The sequence below is a fragment of the Phyllobates terribilis genome, unplaced genomic scaffold, assembly GCF_046119375.1.
Source record: "Phyllobates terribilis strain yellow unplaced genomic scaffold, ASM4611937v1 Scaffold_2__4_contigs__length_985480577, whole genome shotgun sequence".
In the NCBI taxonomy this organism is placed as follows: Eukaryota; Metazoa; Chordata; class Amphibia; order Anura; family Dendrobatidae; genus Phyllobates; species Phyllobates terribilis.
This window is the reverse complement of record NW_027362762.1, coordinates 67,071,138-67,098,239: the sequence shown is the minus strand read 5'-3', so window position 1 is coordinate 67,098,239 and position 27,102 is coordinate 67,071,138. Positions and strand designations below refer to the sequence as shown.

General features: G+C 44.1%; 1 protein-coding gene across 7 annotated transcripts in view; it reads right to left on the bottom strand.

Annotated features, from left to right (window-relative positions):
- Positions 1–27,102, bottom strand: part of FAT3 (FAT atypical cadherin 3) — a 735,917-nt gene that overhangs the window by 55,040 nt on the left and 653,775 nt on the right. For all 7 annotated transcript variants that reach the window (XM_073662065.1, XM_073662062.1, XM_073662061.1 and 4 more), the window contains 2 exons: positions 23,986–24,183; positions 20,729–21,527 (listed from right to left, as the gene is read on the bottom strand). In XM_073662065.1, coding sequence (XP_073518166.1) covers positions 20,729–21,527; positions 23,986–24,183 — 997 coding nt within the window. The remainder of the gene's footprint in view (positions 1–20,728; positions 21,528–23,985; positions 24,184–27,102) is intronic.

The window sequence follows — 27,102 nt, the reverse complement described above, 5'->3', positions numbered from 1 at the left end:
TACTGGGAGCTCTTTGGCTGGCACTGTTACTGAGAGCTCTTTGGATGGCACTGTTACTGGGAGCTCTTTGGCTGGCACTGTTATGAAGGTCCTATGTCTGGCAATGTTATGTTTGTTATGAGGCTCCTTTGGCAATCATGGTATAGTGGCCACGGCTATAATGGTCGTATGTCTGGTACTACTATAGCAGTCCAGTGGCATTGTTATAGTGGCCATGTGTCTGACAGTGCTATAGTTAACCTATGACTGGCAGTGCTATAGCGGTCGTGTGTCTGACACTGCTATAGTTAACTTATGACTGGTAGTGCTATAGCGGTTCTGTGGCCGGTACTGCTATAGTGATCATGTACAGCAGCTGACACTCAGGGGTTTACGCTGCAGTCGCACCATAATGGTCCTGTGGATGGCACTGTTATTGGGATATGTGACTGATCCATATATAGGATTCTGTGTCTGACACATAATGGTGGTCCTGTGGATGGCACTGTTATTGGGTTATGTGGCTGATCCATTTATAGGATTCTGTGTCTGACACTTAATGGTGGTCCTGAGGATGGCACTGTTATTGGGATATGTGGCTGATGCACAAATAGGATTCCATATCTGACACATAATGGTGGTCCTGTGGATGGCACTGTTATTGGGATATGTGACTGATCCATATATAGGATTCTGTGTCTGACACATAATGGTGGTCCTGTGGATGGCACTGTTATTGGGATATGTGGCTGATCCATTTATAGGATTCTGTGTCTGACACAAAATGGTGGTCCTGTGGATGGCACTGTTATTGGGATATGTGGCTGATCCATTTATAGGATTCTGTGTCTGACACAAAATGGTGGTCCTGTGGATGGCACTGTTATTGGGATATGTGGCTGATCCATTTATAGGATTCTGTGTCTGACACAAAATGGTGGTCCTGTGGATGGCACTGTTATTGGGATATGTGACTGATCCATTTATAGGATTATGTGTCTGACACAAAATGGTGGTCCTGTGGATGGCACTGGTATTGGGATATGTGACTGATCCATTTATAGGATTCTGTGTCTGACACAAAATGGTGGTCCTGTGGATGGCACTGTTATTGGGATATGTGGCTGATCCATATATAGGATTCTGTGTCTGACACAAAATGGTGGTCCTGTGGATGGCACTGTTATTGGGATATGTGGCTGAAGCACAAATAGGATTCCATATCTGACATACCATGGTGGTCCTGTGGATGGCACTGTTATTGGGATATGTGGCTGATCCATTTATAGGATTCTGTGTCTGACACAAAATGGTGGTCCTGTGGATGGCACTGTTATTGGGATATGTGGCTGATCCATATATAGGATTCTGTGTCTGACACAAAATGGTGGTCCTGTGGATGGCACTGTTATTGGGATATGTGGCTGATCCATTTATAGGATTCTGTGTCTGACACAAAATGGTGGTCCTATGGATGGCACTGTTATTGGGATATGTGGCTGATCCATTTATAGGATTCTGTGTCTGACACAAAATGGTGGTCCTGTGGATGGCACTGTTATTGGGATATGTGATTGATCCATTTATAGGATTCTGTGTCTGACACAAAATGGTGGTCCTGTGGATGGCACTGTTATTGGGATATGTGGCTGATCCATATATAGGATTCTGTGTCTGACACATTATGGTGGTCCTGTGGATGGCACTGTTATTGGGATATGTGGCTGATCCATTTATAGGATTCTGTGTCTGACACAAAATTGTGGTCCTGTGGATGGCACTGTTATTGGGATATGTGGCTGAAGCACAAATAGGATTCCATATCTGACATACCATGGTGGTCCTGTGGATGGCACTGTTATTGGGATATGTGGCTGATCCATTTATAGGATTCTGTGTCTGACACAAAATGGTGGTCCTGTGGATGGCACTGTTATTGGGATATGTGGCTGATCCATTTATAGGATTCTGTGTCTGACACAAAATGGTGGTCCTGTGGATGGCACTGTTATTGGGATATGTGGCTGATCCATTTATAGGATTCTGTGTCTGAGACAAAATGGTGGTCCTATGGATGGCACTGTTATTGGGATATGTGGCTGATCCATTTATAGGATTCTGTGTCTGACACAAAATGGTGGTCCTGTGGATGGCACTGTTATTGGGATATGTGATTGATCCATTTATAGGATTCTGTGTCTGACACAAAATGGTGGTCCTGTGGATGGCACTGTTATTGGGATATGTGGCTGATCCATATATAGGATTCTGTGTCTGACACATTATGGTGGTCCTGTGGATGGCACTGTTATTGGGATATGTGGCTGAAGCACAAATAGGATTCCATATCTGACATACCATGGTGGTCCTGTGGATGGCACTGTTATTGGGATATGTGGCTGAAGCACAAATAGGATTCCATATCTGACATACCATGGTGGTCCTGTGGATGGCACTGTTATTGGGATATGTGGCTGATCCATTTATAGGATTCTGTGTCTGACACAAAATGGTGGTCCTGTGGATGGCACTGTTATTGGGATATGTGGCTGATCCATATATAGGATTCTGTGTCTGACACATAATGGTGGTCCTGTGGATGGCACTGTTATTGGGATATGTGGCTGATCCATTTATAGGATTCTGTGTCTGACACAAAATGGTGGTCCTGTGGATGGCACTGTTATTGGGATATGTGGCTGAAGCACAAATAGGATTCCATATCTGACATACCATGGTGGTCCTGTGGATGGCACTGTTATTGGGATATGTGGCTGATCCATTTATAGGATTCTGTGTCTGACACAAAATGGTGTTCCTGTGGATGGCACTGTTATTGGGATATGTGGCTGATCCATTTATAGGATTCTGTGTCTGACACAAAATGGTGGTCCTGTGGATGGCACTGTTATTGGGATATGTGGCTGATCCATTTATAGGATTCTGTGTCTGACATATAATGGTCCTGTGGATGGCACTATTATTGGATCTTGTACGGTAGCTGGCACTCAGAGATTTACTCTGTTGTCACACCATAATGGTCCTGTGGATGGCACTGTTATTGGGATGTGTGACTGACGCACAAATAGGATTCCATGTCTGACATACCATGGTGGTCCTGTGGATGGCACTGTTATTGGGGTATGTGACTGACGCACAAATAGGATTCCATGTCTGACATACCATGGTGGTCCTGTGGATGGCGCTGATATTGGATCATGTACAGTAGCTGACACTCCGCTGCCTGACACACCATGGTGATCCTGTGGATTACTAAGCTATTGGCTGACACTTACATGGTGATTCGTGGCTGTCACAACCATAGTGGCCCTGTGTCTGGTCCTCTTATGTGGGTCATGCAGTTGTAACTGGGACAGGCAATATTCTGGTGGTGAACATGGCTGGCTCTATTATGGAGATTTTGTGGGATTAATACCATGTTGGTCCTGTGGCCGGCATTGTTTGGAGGTTATGTAGTTGGCATAGCTATAGGGGTTTTATGGTTGCAGTATGGCATATTCCTATATACAGTTATATGAAAAAGTTTGGGCACCCCTATTAATCTTAAGCTTATTGTTTTATAAAAATTGGTGTTTTTGCAACAGCTACTTCAGTTTGATATATGTAATAACTGTTGGACACAGTAATGTTTCTGCCTTGAAATGAGGTTTATTGTACTAACAGAAAATGTGCAATCTGCATTCAAACAAAATTTGACAGGTGCATAAGTATGGGCACCTCACCAGAAAAGTGACATTAATATTTAGTAGATCCTCCTTTTGCAAAAATAACAGCCTCTAGTCACTTCCTATAGCTTTTAATGAGTTCATGGATCCTGGATAAAGGTATTTTTGACCATTCCTCTTTACAAAACAATTCCACTTCAGTTAAGTTTGATGGTCGCCGAGCATGGACAGCCCTCTTCAAATGATCCCACATATGTTCAATGATATTCAGGTCTGGGGACTGGGATGGCCATTCCAGAACATTGTAATTGTTCCTCTGCATGAATGCCTGAGTAGATTTGGAGCAGTGTTTTGGATCATTGTCTTGCTGAAAGATCCATCCCCTGCATAACTTCAACTTTATCACTGATTCTTGAACATTATTGTCAAGAATCTGCTGATACTGAGTGGAATCCATGCGTCCCTCAACTTTAACAAGATTCCCGGTGCCGGCATTGGCCACACAGCCCCAAAGCATGATGGAACCTCCACCAAATTTTACTGTGGGTAGCAAGTGTTTTTCTTGGAATGCTGTGTTTTTTTTGACGCCATGCATAGCGCCTTTTTGTATGACCAAACAACTCAATCTTGGTTTCATCAGTCCACAGGACCTTCTTCCAAAAAGAAATTGGCTTCTCCAAATGTGCTTTTGCATACCTCAGCCGACTCTGTTTTTGGCGTGCTTGCAGAAACGGATTCTTTCGCATCACTCTCCCATACAGCTTCTCCTTGTGCAAAGTGCGTTGTATAGTTGACCGATGCACAGTGACACCATCTGCAGCAAGTTGATGCTGCAGCTCTCTGGAGGTGGTCTGAGGATTGTCCTTCACTGATCTCACCATTCTTCTTCTCTGCCTTTCTGATGTTTTTCTTGGCCTGCCACTTCTGGCCTTAACAAGAACTGTCCCTGTCTTCCATTTCCTTACTATGTTCCTCACAGTGGAAACTGACAGGTTAAATCTCTGAGACAGCTTTTTGTATCCTTCCCCTGAACAACTATGTTGAATAATCTTTGTTTTCAGAACATTTGACAGTTGTTTTGAGGAGCCCATGATGCCACTCTTCAGAGGAGATTCAAACAGGAGAACAACTTGCAAGTGGCCACTTTAAGTAGCTTTTCTCATGATTGCATACACCTGGCTGTGAATTTCAAAGCTCAATGAGGTTACAAAACCAAAAAAAAGTGCTTTAGTAAGTCAGTAAAAAGTAGGTAGGAGTATTTAAAACAAGAAAATGATAAGGGTGCCCATACTTATGCACCTGTCAAATTTTGTTTGAATGCAGATTGCACATTTTCTGTTAGTACAATAAACCTCATTTCAAGGCAGAAACATTACTGTGTCCAACAGTTATTACATATATCAAACTGAAATAGCTGTTGCAAAAACACCAATTTTTATAAAACATTTAGCTTAAGATTAATAGGGGTGCCCAAACTTTTTCATATAACTGTATGTATATGAATAGTAATGCCGCCAGTATTGTCTATTTTTACGCATGTATCACTTAATTCCGCATCCTCAAACTCCCAACAGATATTCAGCAAATGTCAGCCTATGTTTATTCATGTAGCCGCTCCTTCACTCCAGCGAGGCATCCGAGAAGTATTAATGACGGAGAGTTTTGCATTTCATAAAACATTGAGATCTGATGAAAACAAACTCATTTTGATGTTTTTAAACATGTCGGATTCGGTATTTCTACACTTTCCCACCCCTGAGCTTCTTAGTGCTAGGTGTCCGTGCCACTGTAATACTGAATGGATTAAAGGGGCAGTCTCCTGGGTCCTTGTGCCTAAGAGGGTGTAAGACCTCTCTCCTAGATGCACCTGGGGGTGAGGGCCTATTATGGATTTCGTATTGGGGCCCAGAAGCATCCATATGGATCTAGAGACTCTTATATTAACCAGAACTTCCAATATTTTAACCCCAAATCATGTTACATTTTAAGCCCCTCTGCTCAGACCTCCAAAAGCTGGAAAACCCAATTTTATACATCCCATTATTAAAATCCGAGTTAATAGAGGAGGCTCTTGTGTTTAAGATCCGTAGTGGAGAATGACCACAAAGAGCGGTTCTCTCTCTGGAGGACTGTGCTTTGAATGAGCACTGTGTAATGCTTTGATTCTCCTGTGGTGGCACTGTAGGGGAAATTGATCAGTTACTGCCAGGATTATGCAGCGATCACAGGTGATCACCTGCGTGATAAAGGTGAACTTTGTGATTAGCATTTTACCAAGGCAACTATCAAACAAGAAGTCTTTGTCCAAAGTGGAGAACCCCTTTAAGACTAAACCTAAAACTAATCCTACTTTTACATGATAGTAATAAAATTAAAGTAATTTTTATCTTGGTAATTACCAACCTGATTTCTGCCATTGTAACAGGTTGGAAAATCAAAGCTGATATAATATAACCTCCCTCTTGTCCTTTGCAATCATTTTTATAAACCTTCTCCCCCATAGTCCTATTCCTGTATTCAGGAGGAGTTATTTATTGGAAATTCAGCTTTTAAAGGATTTTGCGGATTCATTTGTCTCAGTGCTGTGTGATAAACTACACTGGTTCATCCTTACAACAAGAGATCGGCTCAAGGTGCTCAGCACCAGATGTACCCTGCAACTGTAATGTGTGACAGATGTAAGATGTGTCCGTTCCCATATGGGCATTGCAGCCATACAGGGCCGCAACAGAACACGGAAAATCTGCATGTAATGTGCTATACTCATTCATTATCTACTATGTACCTGTGCTCTATTGAGGTGCGTCATGTGACCAAAGCATATGACTATGCCCATGTGGTCAGGATCATAGGGTATGACAATGCCCATGTGGTCAGGATCATAGGGTACGACAATGCCCATGTGGTCAGGATCATAGGATATAGCAATGCCCATGTGGTCAGGATCATAGGGTATGACAATGCCCATGTGGTCAGGATCATAGGGTATGACAATGCCCATGTGGTCAGGATCATAGGGTATGACAATGCCCATGTGGTCAGGATCATAGGATATAGCAATGCCCATGTGGTCAGGATCATAGGGTATGACAATGTCCATGTGGTCAGGATCATAGGGTATGACAATGCCCCTGTGGTCAGACTAAGGATCATAGGGTATGACAATGCCCATGTGGTCAGGATCATAGGGTATGACAATGCCCATGTGGTCAGGATCATGGGGTATGACAATGCCCCTGTGGTCAGACTAAGGATCATAGGGTATGACAATGCCCCTGTGGTCAGACTAAGGATCATAGGGTATGACAATGCCCATGTGGTCAGGATCATAGGGTATGACAATGTCCATGTGGTCAGGATCATAGTGTATGACAATGCCCATGTGGTCAGGATCATAGGATGTAATAATACCCACGTGGTCAGGATTATAGCATATTACAATGCCCCTGTGGTCAGGAATGCAGCGTATAACAATGCCCATGTGGTCAGGATCATAGGGTTTGACAATCTCCATGTGGTCAGGTTGATAGGATATAGCAATGCCCATGTGGTCAGGATCATAGTGTATAACAATGCCCATCTGGTCAAGATCATAGAGTATAACAATGCCCATGTGGTCAGGATCATAGGGTATGACAATGCCCATGTGGTCAGGACTGTAGTGTATGACAATGCCCATGTAGTCAGGACTGTAGTGTATGACAATGCCCATGTGGTCAGGATCACAGTGTATGACAATGCCCATGTGGTCGGATCATAGTGTATTACAATGCCCATGTGGTCAGGAATGCAGCGTATAACAATGCCCATGTGGTCAGGATCATAGGGTTTGCCAATGCCCATGTGGTCAGGATCATAGGATATATCAATGCCCATGTGGTCAGGCTCATAGTGTATAACAATGCCCATGTGGTCAGGATCATAGTGTATGACAATGCCCATGTGGTCAGGATCATAGAGTATGACAATGCCTATGTGGTCAGGATGATAGGGTATGACAATGCCCATATGGTCAGGACTGCAGCGTATAACAATGCCCATGTCCAATACCTATTGCCGAGCAGGAACCTAAGCCCTGAATGTCCCTAGAGCTGGGCCCTAGATAGGGAGGGGACGGGGTGAGCACTAGTCAGGCCCCACAATAAACTAAAGACAACCAGGTTAAACAAACAAAGGGGATAAACTTAGCTTGAACAGACACAACAGAGATAACGCCAACTGTCCTCCAAGGGCACCAAAGAAGAAACTAGCTGATTGCTAGTGCTCCATGCCTGCACAGAGGTACATAGAACTATCACTGGCGACTCTCTGGAGAAACTGGGAGTTTTTAACTATCAAGCAAGGGTGTGTCAATCAGCAGCAGAAGGTGGAGGTCGCTGCTGGGTCCTAAAGGAAGAAGGATTTAACTATACTACAGAGATGAGAGGATCAAGAAGGCGTCTGCAATGCCAAGTGCAGTGACCTTCTACAGCCGGATCCAGAGCGACTGTCTGTCACACCTGACACACCCGTGACATAGAGGTGATACAGGGAAATACCACACTACAATATTCACGTCTCCTAAAGTCACCATGGAGCATGGCCTTTTCTGGCCTTAGACTGGAAACCCAGCTGTTTATACAGATATATATTCTCCATTTCTGGTCTGTAGCTGTAACATATGAAGTGCAATGAGGATCACTCGCTCCCATACAGAAGAGATCTCTGCCGTATTGCAGTCACTTGGAAAAGAGTGATTTCAGCCACATTCCTGTACGTTCAGCACCATATGGCATTCATCAACTCAATATGTTCTAGATTACAGCTAATTTAAATGTTCATGTGTCTTCACTAAACCTGATTATAAGATGCAAGGCGGTGGGATTAAAGAACACTGCAGAGCAGCCATTTTTTACGAGGGTGACCCCTGCGCTTATATTTACCTTCGCTGGGTTGGTTGCACTTTCACATCTGCTTTTAAATTACTCAAGAAATGTATGTAGGGAGCAGGTGCCGTGTTCGCCATAGCGGTCTATATACCACTTCACTTTATTTTTGTAGAATTTAACCCCTGGGTCTTTTTCATATGGTGCATTTTACCATCTGTTGTAAGCCAGGAGTGTAACATTTATGGCGTGTAGGTGTCGAACTTTCCCAAATTATGAGCAGAACTGCTGACTTCAACCATTTCTTTTGATTTGTGGCTGCTGCTCTATCGTGGTCCTTCATTGTTCATTGTCTATCTGGTAATACTACATTTGACCTGCAGGGAAAAAATGCCTGACTGTCTGCAGCTTCAAGTGATTGCCAGATTGTCCTGACAATTTTTTTTTAAAGTGAATCTGTCAGCAGATTTTTGCTATGTAATCCGAGAGCAGTACGGTGTAGGGGCAAAGACCCTGATTCCAGCGACGTATCACTTACTGAACTGCTTGGTGTAGTTTTGATAGAATCCCTGTTTTCTCTGCTGTAGAATGCTGAGCTCTGTATAACCCCACCCATGTCCCTGATTGGCAGTTTCTTGTATACACTGTCAGCAAGCTGACCAATCAGTGGAGGAGGGGGGTTACACAGATTAGATGGACTGCCAGGCAAGTGACACCTAGTCCTGTACTGATAATCTCCTGCTGAAAAAACACTGATTGTATTGAAACTACGGGAAGCTGCAAAACAAGTGAAATATTGCTGGGATCAAGCTACCTGACCATGCATTATGCGGCTCTCAGATTAAATAGCAAAAATCTGCTGACAGGTTACCTTTAAAGCATATTTTTTTTAAATAATGGCAGGGAGATAGAACAGGCCTAAAATCACTCTTAAGGTGCATTCAGATGTCCATACAAATCGGTCCGAGATCGGACCGCACTGCACGGACTGGCCATGTGACAGCTTCATATATTTCTATGAAGCTGTCACATTCGGGTCGAGAGAATCGCAGCCAGTCCATGCATTGCGGTTAGATCTTAGATCGATTTGTACGGAAGTCTGAATGCGCCCTTATTCTGGCTTCATGTGTCATGGGTGTGTCAGGTATGACAGACAGTCATTCTGGATCCAGTTGTAGAAGGTCATTGCGCTTGCCTCTGTAGGCACCTTCTTGATCTTTCCATCTCTGCAGTGCAGTGATAAGCTGCTTGCTCTAGGACCTAGCAGTGACCTCCACCTTCTGCTACTAATTGACACACCCTTGCTGGATGTTTAAATACCTTCAGTCTCTCCAGAGAGTCGCCGGTGATAGTTCTATTTTCCTCTGTCCAGGCTTGAAGTACTAGTAGTCGACTAGTTTCTTCTTGGAGCTCCCTTGGAGGATAGTTGGCATGATCTCTCTGATGTCTTCTCAAGCTAAGTGTATTCCCTTGTCTGTTTACCTTTTTGTCTTTAGTTGCAGTGAAGGCTGACTAGTGCTCACCCCATCCCCTCCCTATCTAGGGCCTATCGCTAGGGGCAGTCAGGGATTAGGTTTCCTTTTCGTCGATAGGTGCGGAACCTATTTAGGAATGTTAGGGGAGTCAGGGTGTTGTCATATCTGCCTAGGGGTCTCCACTCCCCCTTTCCCTAGTGTTTGGGCTTCCTCCCCTTCTTCCTGTCGTTGTGCACTTAGTCTTTCCCTCACCTTGCGTGACATCATGTTGTATCTTTGCCACACATCCGTGGCTCCGTATGGGCTTTAATCCATAGCCCTGAAAAAGCAGGATTCAGGCGAAACCGCCAACAGCATTAATTCACTTTGTGATCTTTCTGACCTCCTTTTTGCCATTTTTCATACATTTGCAATAGGATGAAACAAAGAAAATTCAGCTGCACTGAAACATTTTTTTCCGGATGTTTGCAGGTACAGGTCTTCATCCACAGCAGCTACATGTGAACTGAGCCTCACTGTAATATTTGTGAGATATTTTATATTTACAAAGACAGGAAAAGAAAAGGAAACGTTTCATCCCTCGATAAAACCATTAGGATTCCATTAATGACCTTGTTAAATTCAGAGGGGGGAAATGCCTCAATTGGAGGGGAGGTAGAGCCGCGAATGTCACAGGGTTTCGGAATTAATACATTCAGGAATTTTTAAGCAATTACACTATGTCATAATAATATGACAGGAATGTGAAAATCTTCCGTGTTTCGGCACACAAACCCTGGAAAGCTCCTAAAGAGGGAGCGCGCGCAGAAGGCTTCGGTCTTTTTAATTTGTGTCCATAAGAAAACTATTGTTTCCGTAAGTGCTATAAATACCAGGTTGGCAGCGCCGGCAGCCATTCAGGCTAATGCATTCAGTAGTGAACCTATGTTTAGGCTCTCAGGCCGTACAAGAGGGGATCATCCGTGTTCCCCCCCTCCTCAGCCATCCTGATGAAGGGCGAAACAATAGCCCCAGCTGTTCCTCTGCTGCTACTTCTCTGGGTTAGACCTACGACTTTCTGGAAATATATAATTAGACGGAGACGTCTACCACCGATGGACCGTGATTTTCTAAAAATACTAAACCCTACAATCATTCTCGGCATGGAGCGGAGGAGCTAATATATTGGTTTCTTAGATTTCTGCTTGTTGAAGCATTTTTGGCCATGAGTCATTACGCCCAAAGATATAGTATTAACACTGTTTTAAAGGGATTGTCTATTTTTTTTTTTTTTATTCTCAAAATAGGTCCATGGTGATTTTAAAGAAAAAAAAAAAAATATTAATCTAAAATACCCCCCTTCCCTACACCGTTCCTTTACACTGCTGCCAGCGTTGCCCCATTGGTCTCCTCACTTTCTCTTCCGGTGGGTGATCTCACATGACCAATGCAGGCAATCAGCAGCCATTGATTAGATTTAGCTGTGATATTCCTGCTCAGACGGAAGCAGCAAAATCAGTGGCTTGGTGATTGACTGCAGTGGTCAAATCACATTCCACACCAGAAGACGAAGTGAAGAGACTGGCAGGGCACAGGAGCAGCAGTGCTGAGCAGCCATAGGGGTCTGATAGGTGAGTATCAGGTTTCTGTTTCTTTTTTCTTATGACCATGATTAGCCATTTTTTAAGGTAAAAAAAAAATCTATAGGACAATCCCCTTAAAGCATACTTGTCAACTCCAGCCCGAGGGCCAAATCTGGCTCGCAAGGTGGTTATATTTGGCCCGGGACACCAGAACCGCCACACCTATGTGGGCCTATTATTCTGTATGAAGGACTATGTGGGACCCATTATTCTGTATGGAGGACTATGTGGGGCTATTAACCTGTATGGAGGACTATGTGGGGTCCATTATTCTGTATGGAGGACTATGTGGGGCCCATTATTCTGTATGGAGGACTATGTGGGGTCCATTATTCTGTATGGAGGACTATGTGGGGCTATTAACCTGTATGGAGGACTATGAAACCAGGGGAGGAGTCCTGAGGAGATAATTTGCATATTCCCACTGCATTTTGGGGTAAGTGAAGAGTCTCCGCGAGCTCAAAGAACACTGGATTTTGGCTGTTGGAGCTCAAAAGAGGACATCGGTAAACCAGGGGAGGAGTCCGGAGGAGATAATTTGCATATTCCCACTGCATTTTGGGGTAAGTGAAGAGTCTCCGCGAGCTCAAAGAACACTGGATTTTGGCTGTTGGAGCTGAAAAGAGGACATCGGTAAACCAGGGGAGGAGTCCTGAGGAGATAATTTGCATATTCCCACTGCATTTTGGGAACATTAACAGTAAGAACATGGAAGAGTTCAGGAGCCATTTGGTGAGCTGCATATCCTGCTACATGTTCACAGACTTGCCAGTGGAAAAGCCAAACTTCACATGCCAGAAATGCAAGCTTGTGTCCCTGTTGGAGGAAAAGTTGCGACATCTAGAAGAGAGGTTAACTACCTTGAAAATCATTAAGGAAGGTGAAGAGTTCTTAGACAGAGCAGAATTATCTCTTCATGATTCAGAAAGAGAAGAAATTCGAACTGCACCTGACGAAACAGAGGAATGGAAGCATGTGACCCACAGAAGCAGGAGGATCGAGAGGCAGTCAGCACCCATACTGCTCAGGAACCAGTACCAGGCTCTCATGCTGGAGAACCATGAAGAAATACAGCAAAATAAGACTTTGCCAGCAATGAATAACCTTGTAAGCCCTCAGAATCCTCCTGGATGGAGAAAGAAGAATGTTGTGAAGAAAAAACGGAGAGTGGTGGTCATGGGTGATTCCCTGTTAAGAGGAACAGAGGCCGCTATCTGCAGACCAGACATAACCTCAAGAGAAATGTGCTGTCTTCCAGGAGCAAAAATTAAAGATGTGTCTGACAGGATATCAAGACTCTTCAGACCTACAGATCACTACCCATTCCTGCTAATACATGTGGGGACAAATGACACCGCAAGAAAGGACCTGGAAACCATCTGCAGTGACTTTGAAGACTTAGGCAAGAAAGTGAAAGAATTGGGAGCGCAGGTGGTCTTCTCATCCATCCTCCCAGTGGATGGCCATGAAACAATGAGGTGGAATAAGATTCTACAGGTGAACAACTGGCTACGTCGATGGTGCCGTCAACAAGGATTTGGATTTCTGGATCACGGAATGAATTACCTATACGATGGACTACTTGCTAGAGATGGGGTGCACCTTACGAAGACTGGAAAACATGTATTTGGAAGTCGCCTTGCTACACTCATCAGAAGAGCTTTAAACTAGAACAATGTGGGAAGGGAAGCAAAAGGCCAGAAAAAGCTATACAGCTGACAAATACTATTGAGATCTCTGCTACTGGAAGTGGAAAGGAAGAACAAAGACAAAACAATTTAAATAATAAAAATATGGGAGGAAGAGAAACCAATCACAAACTAAAATGTTTTTATACAAATGCACAAAGCATGGGCAACAAACAAGGAGAATTGGAACTACTAATGCAGGAAAAGAAATATGATGTCATTGGAATCACTGAAACTTGGTGGGACGATACACATGATTGGAATAAAAGGCTAAAAGGATACAACTTATTTGCAAGAAACAGACTTGATAAACGAGGAGGAGGTGTCGCATTGTATGTTAGAAAAGCGTATATCTGCACAGAGATTGAAGCTTCAGAGACTGGGAGTTCTGTGGAAACTGTTTGGGTAAGAATACAAGGAGAGAACAACGGAAAGGACACCATTGTAGGCATTTACTACAGGCCACCTGGGCAAGCTGAAGATATGGATGAACTCTTTATGTATCAAATGACCAAGTTCTGCAAAAAATATGACGTAGTGGTCATGGGAGATTTCAACTATCCAGACATTTGTTGGGAATCTCTCTCAAGTAAAACTAACAGGTCAAGCAAATTCTTATCCTCTCTTGCTGACAACTTTATCTTCCAAAAGGTAGGGGAGAAAACAAGGGGATCTGCTACTTTGGATCTAATCCTTATAAACAGGGAGGAAATGGTTGAGGAGGTAAAGGTGGCTGGGACCCTAGGAGGCAGCGATCATGCTATTATAGAATTTTGGATCACTAGAGGAGGAAGACATGTGAAGACTCAAACTTCAAGGTTAGATTTTAGAAAGGCAGATTTTAAGAGACTCAGAAAGAGAATAGGAGGGATCCAATGGCTGGATGTCCTTAAGGACAAAAATGTCCAGGAAGGATGGGAAATTTTTAAAAATGAGATTCTCAAAGCACAATCGTTAACAATCCCGAAAAGTAGGAAGAATGGGAAGCATTTAAGGAAACCAGGATGGATGAACACAGAACTTAAACACATGCTAAAAAGAAAGAAAGAAATGTTTATTAAATGGAAAGAGGGAGGCATATCTAAAGAAGATTATAATGCAGTCTGCAGATCCTGCAGGGCACGTATCAGATTAGCTAAAGCTGACAATGAATTAAGGCTTGCAAGAGATGTCAAAAGCAATAAAAAAGGATTTTGGGGGTATGTCAAAAGTAAAAGAAAAGTCAAAGATGCTATAGGATTTTTACAGGATGAAAATGGAGAAATGGTAAGAGAGGATGTTGAGAAGGCCGAACTTTTTAATTCCTATTTTGCATCTGTTTTCTCTCAGAAAGAAAATGTAACATCAACTGATCTTCACTGTCCTTTTAAAGGAATAGAGGAATCCAAGTTATCTGTAAACAGAAAGATTGTGAGGGAATATTTAGCTAACATAAATGAGTTCAAGTCTCCAGGTCCAGATGAATTACATCCCAGAGTACTGAAGGAGATCGTAGAAGAAATTTTAGAACCACTCTCCATAATCTTTGAAAATTCTTGGAGAACAGGAGAAGTCCCAGAAGACTGGAGAAGAGCAAATGTTGTTCCTATCTTCAAAAAGGGGAAGAAGGTGGACCCAGGGAACTAAAGGCCGGTGAGTCTGACTTCTATACCAGGAAAGATCTTTGAACAAATTATTAAACAACATGTATGTAAGTACATGGATAAGAATGAAGTGATTAACCAGAGTCAGCATGGGTTTGTAACTAACAAGTCATGTCAGACTAACTTAATTTCCTTCTATGACAGAATCACTGACTGGGTGGATCAGGGAAATGCTGTAGATATAGTATATCTTGACTTCAGCAAAGCATTTGACAAAGTATCTCACACCATCCTTATTGAAAAAATGACCAAGTATGCAATGGACCAGGCAACTGTTAGGTGGATTCATAACTGGCTTAGTGATCGGACTCAAAGGGTGGTTGTAAATGGCTTCACATCCAGCTGGATGAATGTCTCAAGTGGGGTACCACAGGGCTCCGTCCTGGGACCTGTATTGTTCAACATCTTTATCAATGATTTAGATGAAGGAATTGAGGGTAAACTGATTAAATTTGCTGATGACACAAAGCTAGGAGGGATAGCTAATACTAGAGAAGAGAGAGAGAGGATTCAAAAAGACCTAAATAAACTGGAGCAGTGGGCAGCAACCAACAGAATGGTTTTTAACAGGGAAAAATGCAAAGTACTACATCTGGGCAATAAAAATGAAAAAAGCATATACAGAATGGGAGGAATAGAGCTAAGCAACAGTACATGTGAAAAAGACTTAGGTATACTAATAGATCATAGACTGAACATGAGTCAACAGTGTGATGCAGCAAAAAAGGCAAATACAATTCTGGGATGTATTAACAGAAGCATACAGTCTAGATCACGTGAAGTCATTATCGGTCTTTACTCCTCTTTGGTCAGACCTCATCTGGAATACTGTGTACAGTTTTGGGCACCACATTTTAAAAAAGACATAGACAAACTGGAGCAAGTTCAGAGAAGAGCGACCAGAATGGTGACTGGTCTGCAAACCATGTCCTATGAGGAACGGTTGCAGGATTTGGGAATGTTTAGCTTGCAAAAAAGAAGACTGAGAGGAGACTTAATAGCTGTCTACAAATATGACAAGGGCTGTCACATTGTAGAAGGATCATCTTTATTCTCATTTGCACAAGGAAAGACTAGAAGCAATGGGATGAAACTAAATGGGAGGAGACACAGATTAGATATTAGAAAAAACTTTTTGACAGTTAGGGTGATTAATGAGTGGAACAGGCTGCCACGAGAGGTGGTGAGTTCCCCTTCAATGGACGTCTTCAAACAGAGGCTGGACAGACATCTGTCTGAGATGATTTAGTGAATCCTGCTTTGAGCAGGGGGTTGGACCAGATGACCCAGGAGGTCCTTTCCAACTCTACCATTCTATGATTCTATGTGGGGTCCATTATTCTGTATGGAGGACTATGTGGGGCCCATTATTCTGTATGGAGGACTATGTGGGGTCCATTATTCTGTATGGAGGACTATGTGGGGCTATTAACCTGTATGGAGGACTATGTGGGGTCCATTATTCTGTATGGAGGACTATGTGGGGCTATTATCCTGTATGGAAGACTATGTGGGGTTCATTATTCTGTATGGGGGACTATGTGGGGCCATTATTCTGTATGGAGGACTATGTGTGGCTATTAACCTGTATGGAGGACTATGTGGGGTCCATTATTCTGTATGGAGGACTATGTGGGGCTATTATCCTGTATGGAGGACTATGTGGGGTCCATTATACTGTATGGAGGACTATGTGGGGCCCATTATTCTGTATGGAGGGCTATGTGGGGCCCATTATTCTGTATGGAGGACTATGTGGGGCCCATTATTCTGTATGGAGGACTATGTGGGGCCCATTATTCTGTATGGAGGACTATGTGGGACTATTAACCTGTATGGAGGACTATGTGGGGTCCATTATTCTGTATGGAGGACTATGTGGGGCTATTATCCTGTATGGAGGACTATGTGGGGTCCATTATTCTGTATGGAGGACTATGTGGGGCTATTATCCTGTATGGAGGACTATGTGGGGCCCATTATTCTGTATGGAGGACTATGTGGGGCTATTATCCTGTCTGGAGGACTATGTGGGGCCCATTATTCTGTATGGAGGGCTATGTGGGGCCCATTATACTGTATGGAGGACTATGTGGGGCCCATTATTCTGTATGGAGGACCATGTGGAGCCCATTATTCGCTATGGAGGACTATGTGGGGCCCATTATATACTGTATGGAGGACTATGTGGGCCATTATTCTGTATGGAGGACTATGTGGGGCCCATTATACTGTATGGAGGACTATGTGTGGCCATAATTCTGTATGGAGGACTATGTGGGGCCTATTATTCTGTATGGAGGGCTATGTGGGGCCCATTATTCTGTATGGAGGACTATGTGGGGCTATTAACCTGTATGGAGGACTATGTGGGGTCCATTATTCTGTATGGAGGACTATGTGGGGCTATTATCCTGTCTGGAGGACTATGTGGAGCCCATTATTCTGTATGGAGGGCTATGTGGGGCCCATTATACTGTATGGAGGACTATGTGGAGCCCATTATTCTGTATGGAGGACTATGTGGGGCCCATTATACTGTATGGAGGACTATGTGGGGCCCATTATTCTGTATGAAGGACTATGTTGGGCCTATTATTGTAAATAAGCCATTGTACTTTGTGCCACCCCCACCTCATTGTAGATTGTAAGCTCTTAAAAGCAGGGTTGTCATTATTTTTGCTGTAATTATTGTATTATCTTTAGCTATGTTACTTATGACTGTTGTATATGAACCTGTGAATTGTTAAGCGCTGCGGAATATGTTGGCGCTATATAAATAAAGACTATTATTATTATTCTGTATGAAGGACTATGTGGGCCCCATTATTCTGTATGGAGGACTATGTGGGGCCTATTATTCTGTATGGAGGGCTATGTGGGGCCCATTATTCTGTATGGAGGGCTATGTGGGGTCCATTATACTGTATGGAGGACTATGTGGGGCCCATTATACTGTATGGAGGACTATGTGGGGCCCATTATACTATATGGAGGACTATGTGGGGCCCATTATTCTGTATGGAAGACTATGTGGGGCCCATTATACTGTATGGAGGACTATGTGGGGCCCATTATACTATATGGAGGACTATGTGGGGCCCATTATACTGTATGGAGGACTATGTGGGGCTCATTATACTGTATGGAGGACTATGTGGGGCCCATTATTCTGTATGAAGGACTATGTGGGGCCTATTATTCTGTATGAAGGACTATGTGGGCCTATTATTCTGTATGGAGGGCTTTGTGGGGCCCATTATTCTGTATGGAGGACTATGTGGGGCCATTATTCTGTATGGAGGGCTATGTGGGGCCCATTATTCTGTATGGAGGGCTATGTGGGGCCTTTTATTCTGTATGGAGGACTATGTGGGCCCATTACACTGTATGAAGGACTATGTGATGCCATTATACTGTATGGAGGACTATGTGGGGTCTATTATTCTGTATGGAGGACTATGTGGGGCCCATTATTCTGTATGGAGGATTATGTGGGGCCCATTATTCTGTATGGAGGGCTATGTGGGGCCCATTATTCTGTATGGAGGACTATGTGGGGCCTTTTATTCTGTATGGAGGGCTATGTGGGGCCCATTATACTGTATGGAGGACTATGTGGGGCCCTTTATTCTGTATGGAGGGCTATGTGGGGCCCATTATACTGTATGTAGGACTATGTGGGGCCCATTATTCTGTATGGAGGACTATGTGGGGCCCATTATACTGTATGTAGGACTATGTGGGGCCCATTATTCTGTATGGAGGACGATGTGGGGCCCATTAAACTGTGTAAAGGACTATGTGGGGCCACTATACTGTATGGAGGACTATGTGGGGACCATTATACTGTATGGAGGACTATGTGGGGCCCATTATACTGTATGGAGGACTATGTGGGGCCCATTATACTGTATACTGGTTGGCCCGCGACTTTCTCCAACTTTTTCACTTTAGCCCTCTGTGTGTTTAAGTTTGACATCACTGCCTTAAAGTGTCGAGATTGCCTTAAAAGGGTTGTCTAGTCTTGTGATAAATGCTTGCAGTCACTCTATGTTACTGCAGACTTTGGAATCCTAAAAGTGCTCAGACAATACGCTGTCAGGATCCTTCAGTGTTAAGGTCGGTAGCGGGTGGTCATGTGACTGCAAGTATATGATTTGCATACTTCAGGCCACATTTCAACTAGACATGTCCAGTCTTTTTCAATACACTTGTACTGAGCTATGCTGCGTACGTCTAGTCGGCATATGACAGAATGTGTATGATTTGCATACTTCCGGCCACATTTCGACTACACATGTCCAGTCTCACTCAATACACTTGTAGTGAGCAAGGCTGCGTAGTCTAGTCGGCATGTGACTGCAAGTATACGATTTGTAAACTTCCAGCTACATTCCGACCATACATGTCCAGCCTTGTTCAATACAATTGTACGTTTAGTCAGCATGTGACCGCTTGTACGCCTCATCACTGAAGAATCCTGACAGCGTGCGATGTGCGCACTATAAGGATTCATAAGTCTGCAGTCACATAGAGTATCACAACCCCTTTAAGGCATTACGTAGCAAACTTATGGCAGGTGTCAAAGCGGAACACAATGTCGCAACTCACCCAGAATGGTGTACAGGTGCAGTCTTATGTACAATGATGCTCTGTTCGGTACACGGTGTAAAATAACCCACGCTATAGAGTTGACAATTAAAAGCGATATACAGTTCATTCTAGTATCCAAATAACAGTACCCGTTATCTAACTGTACATTGGCAAATTATCACTGACATAATTGCCTATGTAACGAGGGGCCATAATTACAATTCCAACAGGGAGTATATTATGGACCTATCACAATATGTCACACTCGACTTCCAGCAACTAGGGGCAATTTATTAAAACCAATGCCCCGAAAAGAGAGGTTTTCATGGCACAAACAATTAAAAGGCGCATCTAAATATGGACAGGCCATCCCTTTGCCCCTACTACCAACATTGCCGGAGAAGTCTCTGGCCGTGTCCTCTACACAGCAATAAAGTGCACTATACACAGATGTGACCTTCTTTAGCTTTCCTTTTGGCTCGACATATTCTTAGATCAGTGGCTCATGATAACTTTCTTTGAAAAAAAAAAAAAAAATCAAAACACAATTTTGCGATACTCTGTCAGGAGATTTTTATGCTATATAAGTCTTTAAGTGGCCACCCAGTGGTTATGTTGTGAGTTGCAGCCTCTCAAGGGTTTTACTAGTTCTTTAAAGGGTGGTCCTTTGAAAACGAGCTATTCCCAGGATAGGTGATAATAACTTAATGATCGGTGGGGGTCTGACCGCTGTCATCCACACCGATCACCAAAATGGGGAAGTTTTATATCCGAAGAGTAGCTTTTATGCCTATTCCATTCATTACTTTTATGCTGCTTCATTCATTCTCTACAAAGCTGCCGGAAAAAGCGCAGCACTCGGCAGCCCCATAGGGAATGAACAGAGGTGTAATGAGGATAAAGGTGCCCCATTCTACAGATTGGTCGCAGTGGTCGGACTCCCATCGATCAATAAGTTATTGATCAAGGGGTTGCTTCTTTCTAAAACAACATCACTCCTGCCTACAGGTGGTGCCTGGTATTGCAGCTCTTTACTATACACATCAATGGAGCTGCAATACCAGACACAACCTGTAGACAGGGTGGCAGAGTTTTTGGAAGAAGACCATGTTTTTATAATGTTAGACAATCACAGGTTAAATAAATAATACTCAACCAGGACGCCATTACTCACCATTGCATATACAGCGCACGTTCCTATAAAAGCGGGGGCATACAAAGCTGATTCTGGCGGTGCTGTAGGTCATTAGCGAGTGGGAATCTATCGACAACGTCTGCTCACAATGTTGCTCCTGACAATCCAATCCCGAGCAATTCTTTTCCAGGATTGTTGATATCCGAATTACATTTTCCAAATGTCTCCTTGCATTTGAGAGCTTCTGAATCAAATACGCCGGCTTGTAGAAACCTCCGCTTTGCATTTGTACAGCGAACAGCATGTCCAGCTGGTTTGTGCCCGCCACCGGCTGGATGCTGATTATATACAGGCTGTCCTCTTTCTGTGTGAGAACCGCGTTGCGGAGGGTACGCCGAAAGCCGTGCAGATGAAGCCCCACAAAATCCTCGGGAGAGATATTCTCGAAACGTATGGTGACGGCATTGTACAGCATATCCTGGATCAACTGCTCAACATGGACCGTCACGTCAACCGATACTTGGTAGCGGCCATCACTAACCGATACATTCAGGTTGTATTTGCCACCATCAAGACCCCCGAGGGCGATAACCTTCCCGTCGTGATTGTTCACTTTGAACAAGCTTTTCTGCTCTGATTTGAGGGTGTAGGAGAGGACATCGTAGACATCCTGATCGGTGGCGTGAATCTTGCCTATAACTCCTCCCGGGAAGTCGTCTTCCATGGTGACGATGTATATCTCCAGTGGGGTGGCAGAAGGTTTGTGGACACTCTCTTCAATGACTCTTACGTGTACATAGGTTTGAGAGGTCATTGGTGGTTTACCCGAGTCTTTCACCTGATTGGAGAAAAGAAAATTGAAGTAGATTTTTTTGAAAAACAATGAACGATAGGTAAAAGCTCTCTCCTGTAGAGCGTCTGTTCTTATGTGCAGGGTCCTCTCTCCTGTAGAGCGTCTGTTCTTATGTGTAGGGTCCACTCTCCTGTAGAGCGTCTGTTCTTATGTGCAGGGTCCTCTCTCCTGTAGAGCGTCTGTTCTTATGGGCAGGGACCTCTCTCCTGTAGAGTGTCTGTTCTTATGGGCAGGGACCTCTCTCCTGTAGAGTGTCTGTTCTTATGGGCAGGGACCTCTCTCCTGTAGAGTGTCTGTTCTTATGGGCAGGGACCTCTCTCCTGTAGAGTGTCTGTTCTTATGGGCAGGGACCTCTCTCCTGTAGAGTGTCTGTTCTTATGGGCAGGGACCTCTCTCCTGTAGAGTGTCTGTTCTTATGGGCAGAGACCTCTCTCCTGTAGAGTGTCTGTTCTTGTGGGCAGGGTCCTCTCTCCTATAGACTGTCAGCTCTAATTTGTATGGTCCTCTCTCCTGTAGAGTGTCAGCTCTTATGGGCAGGGACCTCTCTCCTGTAGAGTGTCAGCTCCTATGGGCAGGGACCTCTTTCCTGTAGAGTGTCAGCTCCTATGGGCAAGATCCTCTCTTCTGTAGAGTGTCTGTTCTTATGGGCAGGGAACTCTCTCCTGTAGAGTGTCAGCTCTTATGGGCAGGTACCTCTCTCCTGTAAAGTGTCTGCTCTTATGGGCAGGGACCTCTTTTCAGTAGAGTGTCTGCTCTTATGGGCAGGGACCTCTTTTCAGTACAGTGTCAGCTCTTATGTGCAGGGTCCTCCCTCCTATAGAGTTTCAGCTCTTATTTGTATGGTCCTCTCTCCGGTAGAGTGTCAGCTCTTATGGGCAGGGAACTCTCTCCTGTACAGTGTCAGCTCTTATTTGTATGGTCCTCTCTCCTGTAGAGTGTCAGCTCTTATGTGCAGGGAACTCTCTCCTGTAGAGTGTCAGCTCTTATGTGTAGGGTCCTCTCTCCTGTAGAGTGTCAGCTCTTATGGGCAGGGTCCTCTCTCCTGTAGAGTGTCAGCTCTTATATGCAGGGTCCTCTCTCCTGTACAGTGTCAGCTCTTATTTGTATGGTCCTCTCGCCTGTAGAGTGTCAGCTCTTATGTGCAGGGAACTCTCTCCTGTAGAGTGTCAGCTCTTATGTGTAGGGTCCTCTCTCCTGTAGAGTGTCAGCTCTTATGTGCAGGGTCCCCTCTCTTGTATAGTGTCAGCTCTTATGGGCAGGGTCCTCTCTCCTGTAGAGTGTCAGCTCTTATGGGCAGGGTACTCTCTCTCCTGTAGATTGTCAGCTCTTATGTGCAGGGTCCTCTCTCCTGTAGAGTGTCAGCTCTTATGGGCAGGGTCCTCTCTCTCCTGTAGATTGTCAGCTCTTATGGGCAGGGTCCTCTCTCCTGTAGAGTGTCAGCTCTTACAGACAGAGACCTCTCTCCTGTAGAGTATCTGCTCTTATGGGCAGGGTCCTCTCTCCTGTAGAGTGTCAGCTCTTATGTGCAGGGTCCTCTCTCCTGTAGAGTGTCAGCTCTTATAGACAGGGACCTCTCCTGTAGAGTGTCAGCTCTTATGAGCAGGGTCCTCTCTCCTGTAAAGTGTCAGCTGTTATGGGCAGGGAGCTCTCTTCTGTAGAGTGTCAGCTCTTATGTGCAGGGTCCTCTCTCCTGTATAGAGTCAGCTCTTATGTGCAGGGTCCTCTCTCCTGTAGAGTGTCAGCTCTTATGTGCAGGGACCTCTCTCCTGTACAGTATCAGCTCTTATAGACAGGGACCTCTCCTGTAGAGTGTCAGCTCTTATGTGCAGGGTCCTCTCTCCTGTAGAGTGTCAGCTCTTATAGACAGGGACCTCTCCTGTAGAGTGTCAGCTCTTATGTGCAGGGTCCTCTCTCCTGTAAAGTGTCAGCTGTTATGGGCAGGGAGCTCTCTTCTGTAGAGTGTCAGCTCTTATGTGCAGGGTCCTCTCTCCTGTATAGTGTCAGCTCTTATGTGTAGGGTCCTCTCTCCTGTAGAGTGTCAGCTCTTATGTGCAGGGTCCTCTCTTTTGTAGAGTGTCAGCTCTTATGGGCAGGGTCCTCTCTTCTGTAGAGTGTCTGTTCTTATGGGCAGGGTCCTCTCTCCTGTAGAGTGTCTGCTCTTATGTGCAGGGTCCTCTCTCCTGTAGAGCGTCTGTTCTTATGGGCAGGGTCCTCTCTCTTGTAGAGTGTCAGCTCTTATAGACAGGGACCTCTCCTGTAGAGTATCTGCTCTTATGGGCAGGGTCCTCTCTCCTGTAGAGTGTCAGCTCTTATGTGTAGGGTCCTCTCTCCTTTAAGCTTTTATATGCAATGACCTCTCTCTTATAGATAACAAACTGTTAAGGATAGTGACTTTTCCCCTAAAATTACCTTGCCTACCTCAACAAGTTAGATCTTGAAATACCTGTATGTTCAGGAGATGCTCATTCGCGATCGTGTGTTGAAAAACAACGGCAGAACGTAAGACCCCAGACTGATCTAGAACAAACAGGCCGCCTTCATTTCCACTTATTATGGTGAATGTAAATGGTGGTCCATTATGGTACGAGTCTTTGTCGGTGACTACTAGCTGGAGGATATTAGTCCCAGTAGGTTTGTTCTCCTAGAAGATAAAGTAGGAAGGGATGTAGCATAAAATAAAGGAACTTCTTTTCTAGTCAAATCCCAAACATTCTACCTTAGGTTACACCAAGGGTTGGTCCACCAAAATGTCCAATAATGTATTTATATTAATATTATTCTATCTACTAGATAACATGGAGATATACATTTTTTTCTAAGTTGGCATCATTAATGTTATAAGTTGGGAAGGCATCCGGCATGTCTTGGTCTGCACAACTACATTGACCTAGATAAAGGCTTGGCCTCTCATCAATTCTTTAGCTTGTGAAGCAGAAGAAAAATTCCTAGTCTTTCTAGAACGAAACTGAGCCTCGCAAACCTTATGTGAAATTCTCCTTTAAGAAAGCTTTTTGACATTACATATCCCTATCTACAAAGATGGGTTTGATCATATACTGTGCTACAAAACTTCCGTGTTCTGTCGTAAAGGCTTAATTGGATGCCATACCCTCGAAATAAAAGCTTTGTTTCTAGGGGAGAATACTTCCCTATAGGAAGTATACTCCCCTAGAAACTTCCCTTCCCAATAGGGTTTATGAAATTGTAGGGATCCGGAAGTACAGTAATGCTGCCATGCACCTCTACAAAAGCCCTGTTATGTGAAGTTGATCAAAATTTATTTGCAGGACCTTGGTCCAGCGACCACATCAGTAGTCCACCAGAGTAGAGCACCGCAAACCTTCTCCTATCTCCTTAATTGGATGGCATACCATCGAAATAAAAGCTTTGTTTCTGAGGGAGAATACTTCTATTGGGTTTATGAAATTGTAGGGATCCGGATGTACAGTAATGCTGCCATGCTCCCCTACAAAAGTCCTGTTATGTGAAGTTGGGCAAAAATAATTTGCAGGACCTTGGTTCAGCAACCACATCGGTAGTCCACCAGAGTAGAGCCCCGCAAACCTTCTCCTATGTCCTTAATTGGATGCTATACCCTTGGTAATAAAAGCTTTGTTTCTGGGGAAGAACACTTCTATTGGGTTTATGAAATTGTGGGTACAGTAATGCTGCCATGCACCCCTACAAAAGTCCTGTTATGTGGACTTGATCAAAAATAATATCCAGGACTTTGGTCCTGCACCCACATCGGTAGTCCACCAGAGTACAGCCCTGCAAACCTTCTCCTATCTCCTTAATTGGATGCCATAGACTCAGAAATAAAAGCTTTGTCTCTGGGGAAGAATACTTCTATTGAATTTTCAAAATTTAAGGATCCGGAGGTACAGTAATGCTGCCATGCTCCGCTACAAAAGCCCTGTTAAGTGGAGTTGGACAAAAATGATTTGCAGGAGCTAGGTCCAGCAGCCACATCGGTAGTCCTCCAAAGTAGAGCCCCGCAAACCTTTTCCTTTCTACCAGACTACTTCTGATTAGTAGGCATACTAAAATTATAGTAGGCTCATCATTAAGACATATCACATGCATAACATCATGCCAGGACAACTAATAAGATGAGGCACCAGGGATGCTTGCAGATAGGTTTCACAGGAATCTGACGGCCACGGACTACTGACGTGGCTTCTGTGTCAGGGTCCTACAAATTGTTTTGCTCAACTCTACTAATATGGATACGCCCTAATAGTAAATCCATATCTTATCCATAGTTGGCATTGTATTGGCCGAGTAAGGTCTTGGTGGTTGATTTGAGTGCCAAAACACCTTGACCAACCATGCTGAATATTCTCCCCTTAGCTGGAATAAACATATCAGCGAGTTCCTTGCGTTCATATCTTCAGATATACAGTCATGGCCAAAAGTATTGAGAATGAGACAAATAGTAATTTTTCCAAAGTTTACTGCTTCATTTTTTGTAATGGCAATTTGCATATACTCCTGAATGTCGAAGAGTGATCAGCTTAACAGCAATTACTGTACTTGCAAAGTCAATATTTGCCCAGAAAATGAACTTTAACCCCCAAAACACATTTCAACATCATTGCAGTCCTGCCTTAAAAGGAGCAGCTAACATCGTTTTAGTGACTTATCCATTAACACAGGTGTGGGTGTTGATGAGGACAGGGCTGGCGATCAATCAGTCATCAGTCTTAAGTAAGAATGACATCACTGGACACTTTAAAAGGAGGCTGGTTCTTGGTATCATTGTTTCTCTTCAGTTAACCATGGTTATCTCTAAAGAAACACGTGCAGTCATCATTGCACTGCACAAAAATGGCCTAACAGGGAAGAGTATCGCAGCTACAAAGATTGCACCTCAGTCAACAATCTATCGCATCATCAAGAAATTCAAGGAGAGAGCTTCCATTGTTGTCAAAAAGGCTCCAGGGCGCCCAAGAAAGACCAGCAAGCGCCAGGACCGTATCTTAAAACTGTTTCAGCTGCGGGATCGGACTACCAGCAGTGCCGAGCTTGCTCAGGAATGGCAGCAGGCTGGTGTGAGTGCTTCTGCACGCACTGTGAGGCGGAGACTCTTTGAGCAAGGGCTGGATTCAAGGAGGGCAGCAAAGAAGCCACTTCTCTCCAGAATAAACATCAGGGACCGACTGATATTCTGCAAAAGGTACAGGGAGTGGACTGCTGAGGACTGGGGCAAAGTCATTTTCTCTGATGAATCCCCTTTTCGATTGTTTGGGACATCTGGAAAACAGCTTATTCAGAGAAGAAGAGGTGAGCGCTACCACCAGTCTTGTCTCATGCCAACTGTAAAGCATCCTGAAACCATTCATGTGTGGGGTTGCTTCTCAGCCAAGGGAATCGGCTCACTCACAGTCTTGCCTAAAAACACAGCCATGAATAAAGAATGGTACCAGAATGTCCTCCAAGAGCAACTTCTCCCAACCGTCCAAGAGCAGTTTGGCGCCCAACAATGCCTTTTCCAGCATGATGGAGCACCTTGCCATAAAGCAAAGGTGATAACTAAATGGCTCATGGAACAAAACAT